Raw genomic sequence first — 20,648 nt, 5'->3', positions numbered from 1 at the left:
AGACCTCCATCCCCACGCAGGGGCCTCCATGTGTGCAACGTGACCTCATAAGACTGGCTTTTAAACAGCTTCCGGTTTCACTCCATATTCTCCCGCCTGTTGCGTGACCGCGTGCGTGTTTAACTGCGCGCACGCGTCATCATGCGACGGCTCATAGGATGGAGGACACAAATCGAACTAATGAAGCTGTTACGTTTGTCTCTCAATTATCTGTCAAAGCAATTAGGCACCAAACCGCGTCAGCTATTTGCATTCCAGAGATGTTTGGCATGCGGCCCGGCTCTCCAGCAGCTTCACTACACCGAGACGTATACATATCAATGTATATATACATATATATATTATGGATACATATACAGTGCTATCCGCCATTCTTCCTCCGGTGCCTCTGAATTCCTCATGCAGCTGCTGTGGTGACTGCAGCGCAGGCTCGATCACTCTGGAGACGCCAGCCGGCGCGTAAAGACGTGACAGACGCGCAGAGGAGCTCCCGGGGCCGCCGCCGCTGCTGCATGATTTAGAGGGTTGATGCCGGGTTTGCAGAGCTCTGGTCGCTTAAATCCCAACTATATGCTCTTGTTAATTAACTGAGATATGAAATATTGTAGCATTATGTGGCAGAAATAGAGCTGCGGGGTATTATATGTCTGCAGGGAGGTTGTGCAACAACAAAAACACAGAAAAGACTTACTGGAAGAACAACGTGCACAATTATGAAAGAAGAAAAAAAATGATGCTGAGGATTGTGTGTGATCACGTGTTACGTGCAGCATGCCAATAATACATACAGGTGTGCACGAGGAAGACGTGGAAGAGTGGAATTTAACCTGTTATGTGCATATCAATAGAGTTTGTGGATTGTGTTTAGTAATTTAAACACATTGTAAAAAAAAAAAAGTAAACAACAGAGCACGGGGTAGTCTTTATTATAACTCAAATATCTGCTATGCTTTTTGAAGGTGGTATGAGGACATACGGTGTGTGTGTGTGTGGGGGGGGGTACCTCGGGTCTTGCAGAGGGCAGCGGTCTCAAGCAGCAATCTGGCAAAAAATATTCCTCCTCCTGCAACACATTACGGGGGGCGGAGCTCGCGCCACTGAGGGACAGTCCCCGGGATCAATGGGAACGCGGCGCTCCGCGGCAGCGCTCCAATCCTCGCGCCCAGGAGGCGGGGTGTAGGGGGGAAGCGGAGGAGTGGAGGGGAGGAGGGGGTCGAAACCAGAGAGAGAGAGAGAGAATCCCAAAAATGACATCTAGATTGCGGTGGAGCGGGGAGTGACCGGGACGCGGAGAGAATCTGATGTGAAGAGAGATTTTTGTAACGGACGGAACGAGACGCACCGGGGAGGCGCAGCGCATTACGCACGGTTTCCAAGCTCGGATGCCTTTTGCCGCTTCTGACTTTTATTGCCTCTTTTGGAGATGTAGTTGCGCTCTTGAGGAAAAAAAAAATCCCAAGAAGGCATTTGTTGTTACTAGTTGAGTAAGAGAGAGAGAGAGAAAGAGAGAGAGAGCGAGAGAGAGAGAGAGAGAGAGGCTCCGTTTCCTGTTTTCCAGCAGCGATTGCAGCTGCGCTGGAGAAGCCCCGCAGGGTAGGCTGAACGACCGGTCCTCCTTCCCCGCTTCCAAACCACACCGGCGGTCCGCTGCGAAGCTCGGCGTGTGGACACAGAGCGAGAGAGAGAGAGAGAGATAGAGAGAGATCGAGAGACACGCAGAGAGAGAGAAATGTGCGACCTGATGCCAGCCTCCCAGCCCCCGCAGAAAATCGGCAAAATGAAAAAGTTGAGGAGAACTTTGTCGGAGAGTTTCAGGAGCATTGGTGAGTAAACGGCACGTGTTATTCATTCCCAGATTCTTTTGTGCGTAATATGAGAGGAGGAGGAGGAGGAGGAGGAGGAATATATGTCTCCATGCATGTAGCACGGGGCTGCCCCTCTCCACCGAGGGGATGATGTCTGGTCCCAGTTTGGGGTTAGCAGCCATGGAAAAAAGCCTCCATCAGCTCGGCCCGCTCCTTTCTGCTCTGCTCCTGGTGTGTGGTTGTTGTTGTTGTTGGAGACAGTTTCATAAACGGTGTGTGTAGTTTATAGAGAGTTGTGAGGACACCACGGGGATGGAATGTGTTTCCCCTGGAGATCCGCTGTTGCATTGAAGTTTGATTGCTCAATTCCCTCCGTCAGGTCACATGCTTCTCCGTCATCATCACCATCTTGGTAGTTTGAACATACCATCGTCCTCATCCTCGGTCATTATCTATTTTTAATGATGTTCTAATCCCACATGGAGGACACTTGACCTCAGATTGAGTTCAAACTCATTTGTATGTAAATGTGATGGAAGAAGAAGAGAAAAAATAGAGAGCCAACTGTTCTCGTTCCCATTTATGTTTCCATTTCTCCCGAGTGCACATTGTGAGGACGAACAGCAGCCGGTCGGGCTAAAGGTACACAAATAAATGTACCTGCAGATTTCCATGATTAGTCGGTCCATCACGATGTCCTTTAAACTCAAGGTGACATCCGTCAGTGTCCTGCATGGTTTCAACTCTCGCTAAGCCCTCACTTTACCATCACATTACACACACACAGGGAAATGAAGGGGCCATCTGGAACCGAAAATGGTTCTTCAGAGTGAAGCCATAGAAGAACCATTTTTGGTTCCACAAAGAATCTTTCAGACCAGGGTTCTTTAAAGAATCATTTCCTTAAAGAGTTCTTCAAATAACCTATAATGGTATCTTAAAGAACCTTCAACAAATGGTTATCTAAGGCACTATATCTGGTTCCATAAAGAATCTTTCAAACCAGGGTTCTTTAAAGAATCATTTCCTGAAAGAGTTCTTCAAATAACTTGGGCTGCAACTAACGCTTATTTTGATAATCGATTAATCGGTTGATTATTCTATCGATTAATCGGATTAAATTTTTATATTTTTTTATTTTCAACCCTTTATTCAAAACAGGGTCCGTACGGTCATGGAAAACCTGGAAAAGTCATGGAATTTTTAAATGGCTATTAGCAGGCCTAGAAAAGTAATTGAAAAAAATAAAATCCCAAAATATTTGGAAAAGTAATGCAAATTTGTTTTATTCAAATTTTAATTTACACGGTATATATACGGTATGCTTTGGAATTCACATTGTTAGCTTAAATACTACATCTTCTCACTTTGTCACGTATAGAAAGTTTTCACAAAATGTTTAATCATGGAAATTTGGTTTAAAGTCATGGAAAGGTCCTGGAGATCCACTGGTCACCATGGTGATGAACCTGTCCACTGGTCAGCATGTGATGAACCCGTCACAAACAGACTGACAGCTTTCCTCTCCTGAGCAGTGGTCCCCATGTGGCCCCCTGAACAATATCAGAGACGCGTTCAGATTTATTATTTTTTTGAGATTGCAGTGAGACGCGGAAAAAATGTGAAGTGGTGCTCTTCGCAATAAAACATCTTTGATGGGACGTGTCGCGTCTCGGCCAATCAGCGTTCAGATGTCGACAGCGTTTGGGAAGTTAGGTTAGCTTGAATGTTAGTCCGCTACATCTGCTGCTGTCACGCTGCACGGTGTAGCGATACTAACAAAGTACCCGTACGTTAAAAACGATGTGATTTAGCATATTTTTAGTATCGATACTTCATTAAAAGAGCGATCAGAGCGCACGCAATGCTCCGCTCCGTTAAATGCTGTCTGCACGCGCAGCGCTCACAGCGAGTTGTGGCTTATCTCCGTTGCCTTTCTCCATGGAAAAATATTTTCCGCTATCCGCCACGGAATAAATAACCACGTTTTCTACGTTATACTCTTGTGGAAATGCCACACACGTCGTGACATGTAACGCCCTGGTGTCTGGGGTCATCACGTCACCCGTAGGCGCACTTAGCTCCGTGAATGTCTCCGACGACGTGAATGACTTCCGCATCCAGCGCCACGTGAGCAGCAGCAGCCAATTAGATTCATCAACAGAGGAGCAGCTCAGCGCTGATTGGCTCTCACAACGCAGCGTTCAGTCTCTCCTCTCCCTCTCACTCCGCTCTTGTTTCTCCTGCGCCGCTCTGCGCTCAACTCAACTTTGTTTATACTCCGTGACTTATGGAGCGCCGTAATAATCGCACGACACAACGAATCGATAATGAAATTCATTGCCAACTATTTTAATAATCGATTTTTAGCGATTTTATCGATTCGTTGTTGCAGCCCTACAAATAACCTATAATGGTATCTTAAAGAACCTTCAACAAAAGGTTATTTAAGGCACTATATCTGGTTCCACAAAGAACCTTTCAAACCAGGGTTCTTTAAAGAACCATTTCCTTCAAGAGTTATCCAAATAAAATATAATGGTAACTCAAAGAACCTTCAACAAATGGTTCTTTAAGGCACTATTTATGGTTCCACAAAGAACCCCAAACCTGGTTTCTTAAAAGAACCATTTCCTAAAGAGTTCTTTAAATAAGCTATAATGGTGTCTCAAAGAACCTTCAACAAATGGTTCTTTAAGGCACCATTTCTGGTTCCATAAAGAATCTTTCAGACCAGGATTTTTAAAGAACCATTTCCTTAAAGACTTCCTTAAAGCAGCTAGAATGGTGTCTCGAAGAACCTTAAACAAATGGTTCTTTAAGGCACTATTTATGGTTCCACAAAGAACCCCAAACCAGTTTTCTTTAAAGAACCATTTCCTTAAAGAGTTCTTCAAATAACCTATAATGGTGTCTCAAAGAACCTTCAACAAATGGTTCTTCAAGACACCATTTCTGGTTCCACAAAGAACCCTCAAACCAGGGTTCTTTAAAGAACCATTTCCTAAAGAGTTCTTCAAATAACCTATAATGGTGTCTCAAAGAACCTTCAACAAATGGTTCTTCAAGACACCATTTCTGGTTCCATAAAGAATCTTTCAAACTAGGGTTCTTAAAAGAACCATTTCCTAAAGAGTTCTTCAAAGAACCTATAAAGGTGTCTCAAAGAACCTTTAAAAAATGGTTCTTCACTCGGAGGTAGAGCCACAAAGCCTTTTAAAGAACCATTTAAGAACCATTATTTTTCTGTGTGCAGGAACCAAAGAAAAACGTATTGACGTTTTGAGAAATTTGATTCATTTGACTGACTCAGTATAAACTAATAATATTGATAAGGAGCCTTGAGTTTGACACGACCACACACACCGATGACATTTCTGCAGCTCAGCTTCTTCCCGCTGCTGCTGAAGTACCTGTGATACTCGAATCATCATCATCATCATCTTCATCATGGCATTCCGATCCCATGTGTAGACGTGTGCTTGATCCTACGATACATGCATCCATACGGACACTTATGTGTAGGCCAACAACGATGCCACACTGAAAAAAATGTGATGTTGGAATTACTCAAATTTTTTTAGGTAAGTGATTGCACGAAATAAAATCATCTAAATCCAGACATATTTTTAAAGTTGATTGTACTAATTATTTTCAACTAATTTCAGCCTAATTATATTTATATTGTCTGCTCAATGATTTTGATTAGAGTTAACTCAATTATATTAAGAAATTCCAACTAAACCCATTGGGGTTCAGTTTACTAGAATGGATTAATATACACTTTTATTAATCCCCAAGGGGAAATTAGTTCTCTGCATTTAACCCATCCTTAGTTATTAAGGAGCAGTGGGCTGCAGTGATGCGCCCGGGAAGCAACTGGGGGTTCAGTGCCTTGCTCAAGGACACTTTGACTTGCAACTAATGGGGAGAGCGGGGATCGAACCTACAACCTTGGGGTTGCAGGACGGCCCTCTTACCCCACTGAGCTACAACCACCCCGATTAAGTAACTTTAATATTTTTTTTTGTTCATATGCAAATCAATTTAATGTTTACATTTGTACATACTAAAATTAAGTTTAATTAAACATATACACCGCTTTTAAAGTCCAACAGCATTGCTATCATTGCCAAATGTATTGTAATATCTACAAAGTAACACCAAATGTTTAGTATGCCAGCATTAAAATAAGTTTATGGTAGGATTTGGGTATAAATAAATTATTTCATTTAAAATATGGCTTTTTATTTAAAGATATTCATGTAATTTGCATGCAAAATAGGTCTACCCGAACCAGCGGACAAAAAAAGCAACCCGCGGCAACACTTCAAAAGTAGCCCAATTCTGCGGGAAAACCGCGGACCTGGCAACACTGCCTCCAGGAGAAAAAAGGGGGCGGGGCTTGTGGACGCACATGCGCACATGTGGAAATTGAAGGTGGAAATTAAAATGTACATATTTTTTTCCTGTTACTTTTAAATGAAAAAATTTGCTTTTCTTAAACCATGGAAATATGTGTTACGATTAATTTAAAAAGATAAGAAGGATTCGATAACACATTCAAATCAGTAAAATAAGCTTGATTAAATCAAGTAATATCTAAAAGGGGTCCGAATCATTTTTTTCAGTGCATCATCCATGGTATCTATGACAACGGTGGACCATTTCCGCCCGAGCACCGATGGACTGGGCGCATGGTGTTGACCTCGGCTTCGACCTTTGAGGCTGGTATTAAGAGTGTTACAAGCTGAGGACAGTTTATAGGCTTATGTCTGTTTTTTGACATAAACACAATTACCATGTGTAATAAGAGGCCCCCGTGTGGTAGAAGGGGGTATTCCACATGTCTCTATTGATCATAAAGCAGGTCTTAGAGTTTTGTAATATTGTGAAATGATCCTAACCATGTAGCTGACACACAGTTCCGATGCGGAAAACTGGAATACGCTGACCAATCACTGCAGACTTAGGTTGTCTTAAAGAGACAGGTGCTAAATCAGAGACGGCGAACACGGGTATTCAGACAGATGATGGTTTGAGCTGAAAAAAGAGAGTTTATTGAACATTAAAGCGTGAAAACATGTTCAATTAAAAAAAAGCCCAAGATAGAAGTATGAAATGATGAAATGAGCACGTCTCCTTTAAATGTGGTTCCATTCAAATACTGTCATCAAATGATGAAGTTCTTCAGACGTATGCGAGTTATAAACACCAATTGTGATATTTATGAGATTAAATGAAATTTGGATTTTTGCAAATAATATATATATCTTTATATTCTGCTGCTAAAGTAACCACGCATGTGACTCTGTAAACATGAATCATCCCGTACACACCATGCAGCCATCATATCCCAGTTCATCTCTCTCACACGCACACTCACACACACACGCACGCACACACACACACACACACACACACACACACACACACACACACACACACACACACACACACACACACACAGAGGGCATTGGTGGAGATCTTCAGTTCAGTGGCCTTTGCAGCAGTGCGTGTGTGTGTGTGTGTGTGTGTGTATATAATGAATCGCTGGATGCTGCCTATGAGAGAAGAGGAGAAATGAACGGGAGTGAGTTTGGGTCGATGATGCCGGAGAAGAGAGATTGGCATTGACTTTCCTGCCGACGCTCATCTCCTATTGGCCGTCTCTCCTCTCATCTGAATCAACAGATCTGAGCAATCGATCGCCCCCCCGGCCCTTCGGCCCTCGGCCCTCGGCCCGGGCTCCACGGACGCTTTAACCAAGCGCATTCGAGAGCCGGCCTTATTGTTTACCTCCCTGTGACAGTGTTGATCCAACCGGTCCCGGTGGGCAGCCCCTCGTATGGTGTCGGGTTACGGCCCCCGCCACGCGATGCACTGTGTGCATGCTTTTGATTTCCACAGCAGCAAAACTAGTTTGTGGACTGGTGCAGGGTTCCTCAACCCGTGTGTTCTCCTCTGTGATAGGCCGTGTTAATGTGAGGGCGGAGCAACGCGATTCTGTCGAAAGGTGCCAAAACAGAGCGTTTCAGACAGTGGTGTTTTTTAAAATACATTAAAGCATGTAAACATGGAAATAAATATCTTCCTGGTATCAAGCAAGATATGTCTTCTTTAAAAGACTGTGTTCAAGGGGAGGTTGATTGGGTGGCTACACACTAAGCCTCAGATCTTTCCACAATCACGACATTTTATGATCTTTATTTACTTCATATTGTACATCTTATGAGAGATGACTTGAGTCATAAACATCAGGCTGGCCTCACGAATCAAGCAGAAACATACAATTCATAATTGAAAAAAAGTCAGTCTGATGATCCCTGGACCTGCAGGAGGAATCTGGGCAGCGAAGTAAATGAACTCTGCGTTACTGCCGTTGAGATGCCCTCGAGCAAGGCAATTAAACCCCGCAACTGCTCCCGAGGAGCCGCAGAGGGGGCCCCCGGGTCGGAGCGAGGCGGCAGCTTCAAGACGTGGAAGTGTGATTCAGAGTGTGCGTTGCATTCGGATGGTTTCGGGAACGCCGGCAGGGCGGCGGGTGGAGCTCCTCCTCCCTGCAAAACTCCCAGGAAAACTCCGCCGCCTCTCCTTCCGGAGTGGGTGGTGACAAGTGAGCGTCCCCTCCAACCCGCTCTGTCACGAGACACAATCAATCAAGAATATTGATTGAACGCGTAGGTATAGTGGTACAGGGGTAACTATTAAGGTATTGGCCATTCATTACATTTTGATCTAATATTCTGATTTTGGTCTCCAAAAATTATTAAAAACATACAAGAACGGGCACTCGGTAGAGCGCATACCTTCGCATATCACAAGATTGGGCATTGAATTATGAACATGTTGGCATTAGTTGCATGCTAATTGGATAACAATTTACCGCGCTATGGTAAAAATAAGATTTTGACCTTTTCATGACCTTGACCTTTGACCCGATCCCAACATCTAATCAAATGGTCCCCGGATAATAACCAATCATCCCACCATATTTCATGCGATTCAAAGAAGATGTTGACCTTTTCATGACCTTGACCTTGACCCGATCAATCCCAAAATCTAATCAAATGGTCCCCGGATAATAACCAATCATCCCACTAAATGTCATGTGATTTGGTTTAATACTTTTGGACTTATGCGAATAACACGCACGCACGCATACAAATACACGGCGATCAAAACATTACCTTCCGCATTTTCAATGCGAAGGTAAAAAAACATTTATTGCGTCGCAGTCCGTCTCCCATTGCTGCTCTCCCATTGTCTTGTGTTCTAAATCCAGCGCACCTCTTTAGGTTACAGCTGCTCGGTGTGGGAAGGAATCCTCTTATGGGACTTCTCGCTGGCCCAATTATACAACTGACACCTGGCGAGTGTCCGAGGTCCACAGTCTCCCTAAAAAGCCCAAACTCAATCAGCTCGAGCCCAGATGGCAGAAAGAAGACCTAGAATACTATCGAAAGGTGTGATAGACGAATCAATACATGTTGAATAGATGCATGATGCTTCGACGTCGATGAGTCATGTTCGATAACAGTGATGTAGTTTCAGTATTTAGTCCGAGCGTCCCGCCGTCACCACTTGGCGTTTTTTTTTTACGGAGATCTTGACTAAAACAAGCTGAAAGGTGCTCCGAGGATTCGTGTGAAAGAAGTCCACCGATGTGAGCGTGACGTTTCTGGAGAAGAGCTCTGGAGCTCAGGAGAAACCTGCCTCAGTATTCTGCACCTCTCTGCGTGGGAGCTTTACCTTCCGAATGTTTTGCTCTCAGACGTGATCAAAAGGCAGATCCCATCGTGACGCGATGAAAAGCAGCACTTCTGTCTTTTTCTGCAGGGAGTTTGGAAAGAAATGTATTTTTTTTCCCTCTGTAATATTTGTACTCATCCTTCATTTTTACCTTTCATCATTTCCCTTCGTACAGGGCTTCAATTCATTTAAAAAAAAATATTTTCTGAATGCACTCTGGATATAAATAAAGCATAAAGATTACTTGCAGTCAGACGTAAACAGCGCCTCCTAGAAACCTGGCTTGGTTTAGAAGACGTTCCTCAAGTCATATTTGTGATAATGCAGTTTAATTTGCAATTAACAATTCATTTTTTCACGTTTAAAAAAAAAAAATCGTTCATGAAATAATTTTGGACTAAATCCGTAACATTTAGAAATGTGTTTCCTGCACAGTGAGCACTGAATCTAACATGTCAGCCGCTGCAGCATCTCTATTGTCTACCTGCAGACTAATCCATGGTATTGAGTGTGTGGTTTGTGGCTGTGGTTGTGCTGTCTGGAGTGTCTTTGGGGATGTGTGTGTGTGTGTGTGTGTGTTTGTGTGTGTGTGTGTACTCACCCTCTGAGGGGAAGGAAGCAGACGTTCAACTGACGATGCTTCCAAAACACTCACTCCCACATCAAAATGTATTTTACCATGAAGCAGCCGCCGCCCCCCCCCCCCCCCCCTCCCTCCCTTCTTTGGCCATCTGCCTTTCTCCTCAGACGACTTAATGTAATCATCATGAGGAGTTAATAACTCCTGTTAGTAATGCTCTCTAGCTTCTATTAGAAGGATTCAGAAATCAAAGTTAAACGGTTCATCCCCCTCATGAATATGAAGGATATTGATGCAACGCTGTCCTCCCCCGCAATCAGCGGGAGGAGCCCAGTGGGCCGTCACGGTGCACACAGACATAAGACATAACAAATACACTTTTTGAAGTGTGGACGTTTCAGAAATTTGGTTTACGTGGAACATTATATATTATAATGGCGAGAACAAAAGAACCGATGACCTGGAAAGGCCCGCCCCCGAATGAAGCCTGGCCAATCAAAGAGTAAAATCAGGCAACCACGTTAGCACACCATTAACTATTGTTAGCACCTATATGCTACACTAGCTATTGAAGCTACACGGAATGCGTTAGCTTGTTACTGATTGTAACATTGAATAAAGACCGTCACGACTTTACAGGAACTGTGTTGTATCAGTTTGACATCCCGGATGTATCTCCATTTATATTTAGTTTCCCCCAAAATGATCTAATCTTAATGCTTTTTGAAGTGTGGACATTTCAGAAATGTGGTTTTACGTGAAACATTGTATTATGTTAATGAAAAGAACCGATTACCTGAAAAGGCCCGCCCCCGAATGAAGCCTTGCCAATCACAGAGTAAAATCATGCAACCACGTTAGCACACCATTAACTATTGTTAGCACCTTTATGCTACGCTAGCTACTGAAGCTACACAGAATGCGTTAGCTTGTTGCTGATTGTAACATTGAATAAAGACCTTCACGACTTTACAGGAACAGTTGTGTTTCTTAATTTCATCGTCTTCTGTGGTGAATGTGATGATTCACTACGACTCTGTCATCTGTAGCTTTAGCTTCTATTTTCATCTTTGAGAGATGCTGTGTCATTTGACATCCCGGGTGTATCTCCATATATATTTAGTTTCTCCCTAAATGAGCTAATCTTTACGCTGAGAGTTGAGTTCGTGACAGTGTGGGCTCCATGGCAGCTATGACAGCTAGACAGCTAACAGGACTAGCAGCTCGAGGGTGGGGCTCAACACATGTGAACATGATGCCAAGATATTGGGATGTCATAACACACCTTTTTATGTGAAAAAGGTACGAATCCACCAGATTAATGGAGATGCTTGCTAACAAAAAAAAGCCTGGTTACCTTCGCATTGAAAATGCGGAAGGTTATGTTTTGATCGCCGTGTATTTATTTATTTGTATGCGTGTTACTCGCATAACTCAAAACGTATTAAACCGAATCGCATGAAATTTGGTGGGATGATTGGTTATTATCCGGGGACCATTTGATTAGATTTTGGGATCGATCGGGTCAAAGGTCAAGGTCAAGGTAATGAAAAGGTCAACATCTTTATTTTACCATCAATTTATATCCAATTGGCATGCAACTAATGCCAAAATGTTCATAATTCAATGCCCAATCTTGTGATATGCGAAGGTATGCGCTCTACCGAGTGCCCATTCTAGTTTTCTCTTTTTCCGTGTGTGTACGTGGTGGACTGCTGCTCTAAGGCCATGTGAGCCCATCGCCGCTGAGGATGCTGGGTCGGGATCAGGTAGCTCACCGTGGGGTCAGAGGGGGGTGGGGGCAGGTCTCACGAGCACTGCATAGTTTTCTTGATGGAAAAACCTCTTCTTTTTTGGATTACCCTTGTGTTTTTAGGGTCACGAGGAGGAGGACATGGCAAAAGTTTCACACAAACACACAAACACAAAGTGTATATAGGCCATAGCCAATCAGAGAAGGGAGCAGGTCTTGACAGACTGCAGGTGTGGGAACAAATAAATGGTACACACACACACACACACACACACAGAACTGCTAAATGCCAAGCTCTGGTGAGACCAATGAATACGTTTAGCTGCATATGACAACACCCACTGCTCGGGTTAGAATGTGTCAGTGATGTTTTCCGTCCCTGTTAGTGTTGCTCTCTGCACTCCTCTGATGAAACTCCACCATTAGAAGTGAGTTGACACCAGGGACTAGTGAGCTCCATCCAAACCCAGACCCTGCACCGCTTTAATGAGAGCAGAATTAATTCCAGTGACGAGGTTTATGTGCTGCATCTCGACCGTTTGATTTGTTTCATTCTTCAAAAGATGTCAATACAGGCAACTGTCTGATTTTCTCTTTCGTTCTTCTTTTTTTGCAGCTTTCAAGAAAGAGGACAGCGGCTTTGACGAGGTAGGTTGAAAACAAGTGAATGTTTGGGAGCTGGTGTTGTCGCTTTTTCCTGTTTCAGAGTGTCGAAATCCGTATTTTTCACTCAAATTATTCATCGAGGTCTTGTCCGGCCAGATGTTTATCAGGACTGCATTGCAGTTGATTCCTTTTTTTTCTCTCTTCTTGATGTGATCCTGCCATTACTCAGTGCATGTGGTGTGTAATATATTCATGTGTGGAGCGGGGGGGGGGGGTTCTCCCTCTCATCTCAGAGAAACGTCCCCCAGGGTCAGTCTCCGGTACACGGGGCTCCTCTGGACGGCCAAAACGAGGTTACACCAAATGTGCACCAACCAGATTCTCTGTTGTGCGAGTACACCAGGGCTCTAGACTGGTTTCACAGCTGAGGCACTAGCCTCCTCAATAAAACGTCCGCTCGCTGTCCTAAAGTTAATGAAATGGATGAAAATGTGATGTGTAAAGATGCCATTCATGGGTGTCATCAACCAACCCCCTACATCAGCAAACTGGGAGGGAATGCAAGAGGAATCAATATGTTGACCAGGGTTGCAAAAAAAAAACACACCGTCACAGCGTTCCTGTCGACCAAAGACCATGAGAAAAAAATACATACACTACCGTTCAAAAGTTTGGGGTCACTTAGAAATGTCTTTATTTTTCAAAGAAAAGCACTGTTTTTTCAATAAAGATAACATTAATCAAAAATACACACTATACATTGTTAATGTGGTAAATGACTATTCTAGGTGGAAACGTCTGGTTTCTAATGAAATATCTCCATAGGTGTATAGAGGCCCATTTCCATCAACTATCACTCCAGTGTTCTAATGGTACATTGTGTTTGCTAATCGCCTTAGAAGACTAATATCTGATTTGAAAACCCTTGTGCAATTATGTTAGCACAGCTGAAAACAGTTATGCTGGTGATATAAGCTATACAACTGGCCTTCCTTTGAGCTTGAAGTTTGAAGAACAAAATTAATACTTCAAATATTAATCATTATTTCTCACCTTGTCAATGTCTTGACTATATTTTCTATTCAATTTTCAATTCATTTGATAAATAAAAGTGAGTTTTCATGGAAGACACAAAATTGTCTGGATGACCCCAAACTTTTGAACTGTAGTAATTTAAAAATCTCATCATCAGCATTGAGTATTTTATGCAAATATCCACTATAGATGACGATAACTAACAAAAAGGATAACATTTAGATTTCTTGACTGTTTTCTTTCGAGACAGTGATGAAAAAACAATGAAATCTGTACGGGTCGATAATGGATTATTAAAAATCTACCGATGCGATCCGTGACTCCTCCCCTTTGAAATGGTCCGAAGCTTTAGCTGTGTCATCTGTTTTTTAACCCTTGTTTGGAACCTTTATCCCGTGTCTGCAGGAGGCAGTCACATTGCTCATTGAATTAGTGATAAGACAGCGTTTTAGTGTTGATGCGGCAGACTTGTTGATGCTGTGGCTGCCTGGTAGATTGCTTCACTCTATATGTGATATACCTGCTGAGATCCAGACTGCTAATCATATTCATTACGAGCCTGATATTGTATTTGTGTTCGGCATTTTCTTTAAATCAATAAGGGACACCTCCCAGTAAAAAGCAATACAGCACAAAAACCCTCCTTAATGATCACAGAGCTGAATCAACACCTCTAAACAGCTTCAACAAAAGCTAAACCATGTAACTATCCTGAAGGTGGAATGCATGGCAGGGCTGTTCTAATATCGCCTGGGTTATCCTTCCAAATGGACCCGGACACCAGGGACGCATAGTAGTTCTGTTAGTGTTCACTTAGCATGGGGACATGTGCAGTACATTCAACACACTACCACTTGTCATATTCATTGAATGTGTTTATGTAACTCTGTAATGATTCCTTCTGTACACATGACATATATTACTTCTGTCCATCCTGTAGAGGGATCCTCCTCTGTTGCTCTTCCCTTTTCTCCCAGTGAAAGGATTTTTTCTATTTCTTGGGATTTTATCCCGATCCGATGTGAGGTCCTGGGACAGGGATGTCGTATGTGTACGGATTGTAAAGCCCTCTGAGGCAAATTTGTAATTTGTGATATCGGGCTATACAAAATCAACAGAATATAATTTGTAGTGGATGCACGGACTTGTCCGGACAGGTTTCCAATTGGCGGTATGCTGACGTCCACAGAAATTGGCAAAACCTTTCAACTTCGCAAAACCCTTCAACTTCGGCTTTAGACAGCATTAGTTTCAGCAGGGTGTACCTATTAAACTGGCTACTGTGACTCAGTGGTAGAGCAGGGTCGTCCTTCAATCAGAGAGGATTGGCGGTTCGATCCCCGGCTCCGCTGGTCCATGTCGATGTGTCCCCGGGCAAGACACTTAACCCCAAATTGCTCCCGCAGGCTGTTTCTGTGCCCCTCCCATCAGTGTGTGAATGGGTATGAATGGGTGAATGACGTCAAGTGGTTGAAGACTAGAAAAGAGCTGTGCAAGTACAGACTATTTAACGTTTACCATTTAACTGAGACAATAGTGAATTTCTAAAGAACGATGAAAAAAGGATAGCTTGGGAAGGTAAAAAGCCAATCAATATAACCCAACATGTAAAATATATATATTATTTACGATATAATGAGTGTAGTCGGCCATATTCAACCTCTACCACTGGGCATGTTATTACCTTCGCATTTAAAATGCGTAAGGTTATGTTTTGATCGCCGTGTATTTATTTATTTATTTGTATGCGTGTTACTCGCGTAACACAAAAAGTATTAAACCGAATCGCATGAAATTTGGTGGGATGATTGGTTATTATCCGGGGACCATTTGATTAGATTTTGGGATAAATTGGGTCAAAGGTCAAGGTCAAGGTCATTTTTACCATAGCACGGTCAATTTGTATCCAATTGGCATGCAACTAATGCCAAAATGTTCATAATTCAATGCCCAATCTTGTGATATGCGAAGGTATGCGCTCTACCGAGTGCCCATTCTAGTTCATCATGCTTTCGTTTGGCATTGAAAGGTTTCATTTCAGTGAAACTCAGATTGAACGACATGAATTGAACCGGATGGTGTTTTTATTGTAGCAGATTATATTTTCATACCCCAAAAAAATGAAATCAAACAGCCTGTTTGCCCCTGCAGCTGTCTGGCAAACAGTATCAGCTGCCGTACCATCAGACTACAGAGCAGCTTCTCTCTTCAGGCTGTGAGACTCTCACTCCACCATCAAGACTCGTTGAGTTGGGTTTTTCTTTCTCGTGTATTATAAAGGGAAACTACAACTTTCATGTCATCGTGAGGACATGTGCTGTAGAATCACAAATAGATGAACCTTGATTGCTTGAAGAGAAACTGGAGTCTCGTGCTTTGAAGTAGAATCTGAAAACTGTATGATTTTCCCATTGAGGGGACTTTGGGGAAATCTCTATGTTTGTTGGCAAAGGGGCGTGGGAGGAGGGATGTCATCGACCGCACAATGGGGCAGTTGATGATTTATTTGGATAAGAAGATATTGCCCATGTTCAGCGATGGACCTCTGCGCTGAAACAATGCGAAACAGAACATTTCTAGAAAGGCACAGCCATGGGAATTAGCTCGGAAACATTTACTGTTAATGGTCCTTGCTGCCAAGGAGGAATGTTAAGAATCTGGGGAGGAAAGAGACTCCTTCCTGTCCAACGACATGATGTTTGCAAGAAACTGAATGATGGTCTACAGATATAGAGTATGTGAACAGTGGGTCAGTGGGATCGGATATGTATGTGAGAGCTTGTTTTTTTACATGTGTCTGTTGAGCTGATGAATATTTATCATCGGGAATCGGAAACTATGTGTCTGTTTAAACCATAGAGCTCAGGTAGGCAAGTCATATACCGAGAGGTCAGAGACTACATTCAGACAGCTGGGGAGTGCTTCTCTTTCAGAGATTCCATGTATTAAAATTCCATCAACATTCTCCCTATGAGGCTTTGTGGCCTTACTTCCACTTATCAATTGTAGCTGGTTGCATTTGTAGAAAAATGTGAGCAGAAGATGTGTCCGAGGAGTTTTATTCCAATAGAGAGGGACATCTCGGCTCCCATGTGGGCTGATAGATGTGCCCTTCTATCTCCCTCTGTCTGCCTCAGTCTCTAATGGAAACAGATACTGCAACCCGACTGACTTCATCCGAATCTGTGATGCAGTGCTGCACTCCCCAGAATGAGCCGTGGTGGCCTTTGATTATTGAGGATGGTCTGTCTGCATGTCTGCCTCGTGTGTGGGATTTAATTATCATGAAACAATTTGCTGGAATGGGCTCTTAAATGTATCTTAAAGTGTCAGGTTTGGCTTGAGGCTTTTGATTAGTTGACAGAATTTGAGGTAATGATTTTTTCATTAGCCGACTTTGAGTCTTTGTTCTCTGTCTCTTGTGCTTTGTCTCTTTTTTTCTGACTCTTTGTCTATCACCATTTTGTCTTTGTCACACTCCAACTTCATTATCTTTTCTCACTCCAATTAGTGCTGAATAATCTCATGTGTTTGGTGTCGGGATGAAAAAGTCATGCAACAAATGTGTTTCTCAATTACCGCAAACCCTCGGAGAATCCATTCAAAACAAAACCGCTGTCATTAGTTGCAGTCACTGTGGATTTTGTGGATTGTGTTTCAAAAGGAAAAAGAAAATCAGCTATTCTTGCTGCTCTCATCTTTTTTTTTTGTCATGGTACGAGCCTGGAATCATAATGCTAGTCAAGGTGTTCAATTTAGCTTATTTTACCATCTTGAATTGGTGGGTATTTTTTTTTTTTAATACCCTCATCAAAGAACCACACAATACTCCCGGATAATTTAAAAGAACTCTTTGATTTATTACAACTGTGGTTTCCTTTTAGCTTTTAGCTTTTAGTTGGAAACGATAACATGGCACTCGAGATCTCCAAATGTGGCAACATGGCTAAAAATAGATTACGCAGGGAAAGACACAAGCAGAAGGGCGATCATACAGCAAAGGTTGTTCACAAACCATCAGTTTGCAAGTTAGCTACTCCCAGTGCGCCACAAAGGTAGGATCAGCAGGTCAAAGTTGAAGCAGTTAGTTGTTTGTAACGGACATTTTGGGACATCGATTCACGGTCGACCTTCATTTTTCCCTTCCAAATAAGTTTGACTGCAGACCCCTTGACTGTGGTGTAATGGCCACCTGTCTGATGGACTGATGGCTTGTATTTCTTGCCTCAGGTTGGTTTGGCACATGGCTCTACACACTTTCATACTAACAAGCCTCAGCAGCAGAGAAAAAGACAGAAAGTAGAAAATGTTGCTGTGTCACTGCAAATGAGAGCAAACTACGACAACCTATTCAATTCAGTTTATTTTGTATAGCCCATTCTCACAAATAAAAAAATTGCATCAGAGTGCTTTACAATCTGTACATATAGACATCCCTGTCCTAGAACCTCACATCAGATCAGGAAAAACTCCCAAAAAAGGGAAGAAACCTTCAGGAGAGCAACAGAGGAGGATCCCTCTCCAGGATGGACAGGTGTAATAGATGTCATGTGACCAGAAGGACAGATTTAGAGTTAAAACACATTCAATGAATATGACAGAGTGTATGAATAGATCGTAGTAGGCATGGACCATGATCCAGACCTCCACGATCCATCAGGCAGGTGGAGGTAGAGAGGAGGAGTGGGCGGAGCGTCAACAGGGTCATAGCGTAGTTGGTAGTAGGCATATTCCACGATCCAGACCTCCGTGATCTATTCGTTGGATTAATCTAAAAGTGACCCGAATCCAACCGTTGCATTTCGTGAGTGTAATATTTTGCTTTGTAGGTTGGCACAGTCACTGCGTCCCGGGTTTCTCATCTGCCTCTGCAAAGACATTTGTGGGCGGAAAAAGCCTTGTCTGTGGATTTTTACGTTGACCAGGATAACTCCATTGTCTTTCTTAGATTATTTTGTTATTTAATTATACCTAAACACACACACAGATGATTGAATTAACTATGACCTCCCACTCTCATCCTGAGCCGATCTGGAGGTGGAAGCTGAAGAAGAGTCACAGTGAACAAAATGGCTGACATGATGTGTTTTCACTGCTTCAAATGTTGAATGGCAAGTTTGATCATATTTAGCAAACGTCTCAAACCCTGATGAATATAGAAATGTCATCAGCGTATGGGCTTTTATTTCTTCAGTCCAGATTCCCCTTCCTTGTTCATGGCACGCCTCTTTGGTCTGCCTGCTCTAATGAGAACAAGGTCAGAGACGTGACTATTGGCTGATCAACAGTTTCGTCTTTGGTTATCGCTCCGCTTATCGTCGGGAAGATCCATCGGCTCTTACGTCCGACATGGTTGTGGATGTAAAGCCTGACATGAATTCAATAAAGTGTTGCGCCAGAGAGCACCAGATGACCGTGGGGGAGGAGAACATGCATTATGACCTCTCAACCTGTAACTCAGCAGAGATAAAGAACAACATAAAGATCTCTGATGGTCGAGCGCGATGTTTCGAGGAGGTTCAACCTACAACGTGGCGGTCATCGAGTGTCGTGACGAGACAGTGATGAAAAAACAATGAAATCTGTACGGGTCGATAATGGATTATTAAAAATCTACCAATGCGATCCGTGACTCCTCCCCCCCCCCCCCTCTCTGATCTGGACAAACAATCCGCCCACATAATTAGACCCTCAGCATCCTCCAAAGAAGAGTCACCTGTCAGAGGTCGCATGGAATCACGATAAGAGATTAGTCACGGTAATGGCATGCTGATTAGAAATGAAAGAAAAGGGGTTAGGGAATGACTTTCACACACAACAAGGTCATTTTAAGGTTTAACCTTTGTATTGGCTTGTACATAATTACTATTTAGTATGGAGTTTATCATCGTAAGGGCCAAGAACCCATGAGAGATTTATAGAAGAGTTGAAACGAGGGATTTCCACCATAAACTCATGTTTTCAATGTTTACCGAGGTAATAAATCAAGAGAGAAGTCGAGCCATTTTCTCATAGACTTCTGTACAACCAGAGGAGTCGCCCCCTGATGGATATTAGAAAGAATGCAAGTTTAAATCGCTTCATTATTGGCTTCACTTTTCAGTCCCGGAGGTCACTGCCTTCCAAATACTGCAAAACCAATGACATTCCCATCAGCTGTTATGGGAGATCACCGGCCATCCAATTCAGTTATCCTTGTAAGATAGCGACATGTGTAGCCTATGCAGAGTCTCAAGCACTGAATGCTGTTTCACAGGCTGTTCATGCCTGGCATTGAAATGAACATGAGAAACAGCTCATAACATGGATTTAGTGCCATGAAAATAGTCAATAGAGATACTATCGTATAGTTCCAGTGAAGAAATAAAAAGGTACTGGTTGAATACCTTTTCAAACAAAGGTCCTTTGATGCGATTGCATTGTGACGGATGTTCCCATGCTGGTGCAGCGTTCATCCTAAGTCCCCACCGCCACCTGACATATGACACTCGGTATCTGCTGAAGGACAGGCAGCCTCCGTGCAGTCGCTAATTGTGGGAACAATAAAAATCAGATAGCCATTGTCAGACACTCATTGTCACCGTCATATCTCAGACTCAACTTATCCAGCCGGCGAGCCGTCGTCAGCCTGATATCTCGTAGAGGATTCCAACCAGCCCCTATATTTCTGAGTACACGTTCACAGCAGAAAACATATGGATGTCTTATTTAACTCCGATTTTTATTCACCCATTTTGTTCATTCGCTCCTTTGATACTCCTGGGAAGGGTGATAGTGTGAAGTCACGCTCTGACTAGCATATTGAGTATTGCTCTCAGAATCCTCTGGCGTTAATCATCCCCGAATTCACACATTTTCTTTTATGCGGTGCTTCTAATATAAGCCTCTTTTCGAAGCTCTCAGTCACTTCTATTAAAAACTCAAATAGGAAAATAAGTCAGCCCTCGTGAGTCAGAATGAGGACAGCGGTGACAGACTTGTTGCCCCCGTGTCTGAGTTTGAAGCTTATTACAACTAAACACGTTTTTTTTTCTCACACTCGAGCTGGAAGTTGCTCTTTGCATATATTGAGCTGTACGCCTGATCCCGTGCCAGCCTCTATAACGTTCAGCTACCT

The 20,648-nt window shown here is 43.0% G+C and overlaps 1 protein-coding gene across 1 annotated transcript in view; it reads left to right on the top strand.

Moving 5' to 3' along the window:
* The first annotated feature begins 1,009 nt into the window (after positions 1–1,009).
* The window catches only part of cdk14 (cyclin dependent kinase 14), a 201,210-nt gene continuing 181,571 nt past the window's right edge, over positions 1,010–20,648 (top strand). The window contains exons 1-2 of the mRNA XM_056433736.1: positions 1,010–1,823; positions 12,507–12,538. Coding sequence (XP_056289711.1) covers positions 1,730–1,823; positions 12,507–12,538 — 126 coding nt within the window. The 5' untranslated portion in view covers positions 1,010–1,729. The remainder of the gene's footprint in view (positions 1,824–12,506; positions 12,539–20,648) is intronic.

This window comes from Pseudoliparis swirei, chromosome 16 (genome assembly GCF_029220125.1).
Source record: "Pseudoliparis swirei isolate HS2019 ecotype Mariana Trench chromosome 16, NWPU_hadal_v1, whole genome shotgun sequence".
Classification (NCBI taxonomy): Eukaryota; Metazoa; Chordata; class Actinopteri; order Perciformes; family Liparidae; genus Pseudoliparis; species Pseudoliparis swirei.
This window is presented reverse-complemented; position numbering and strand designations above follow the sequence as displayed.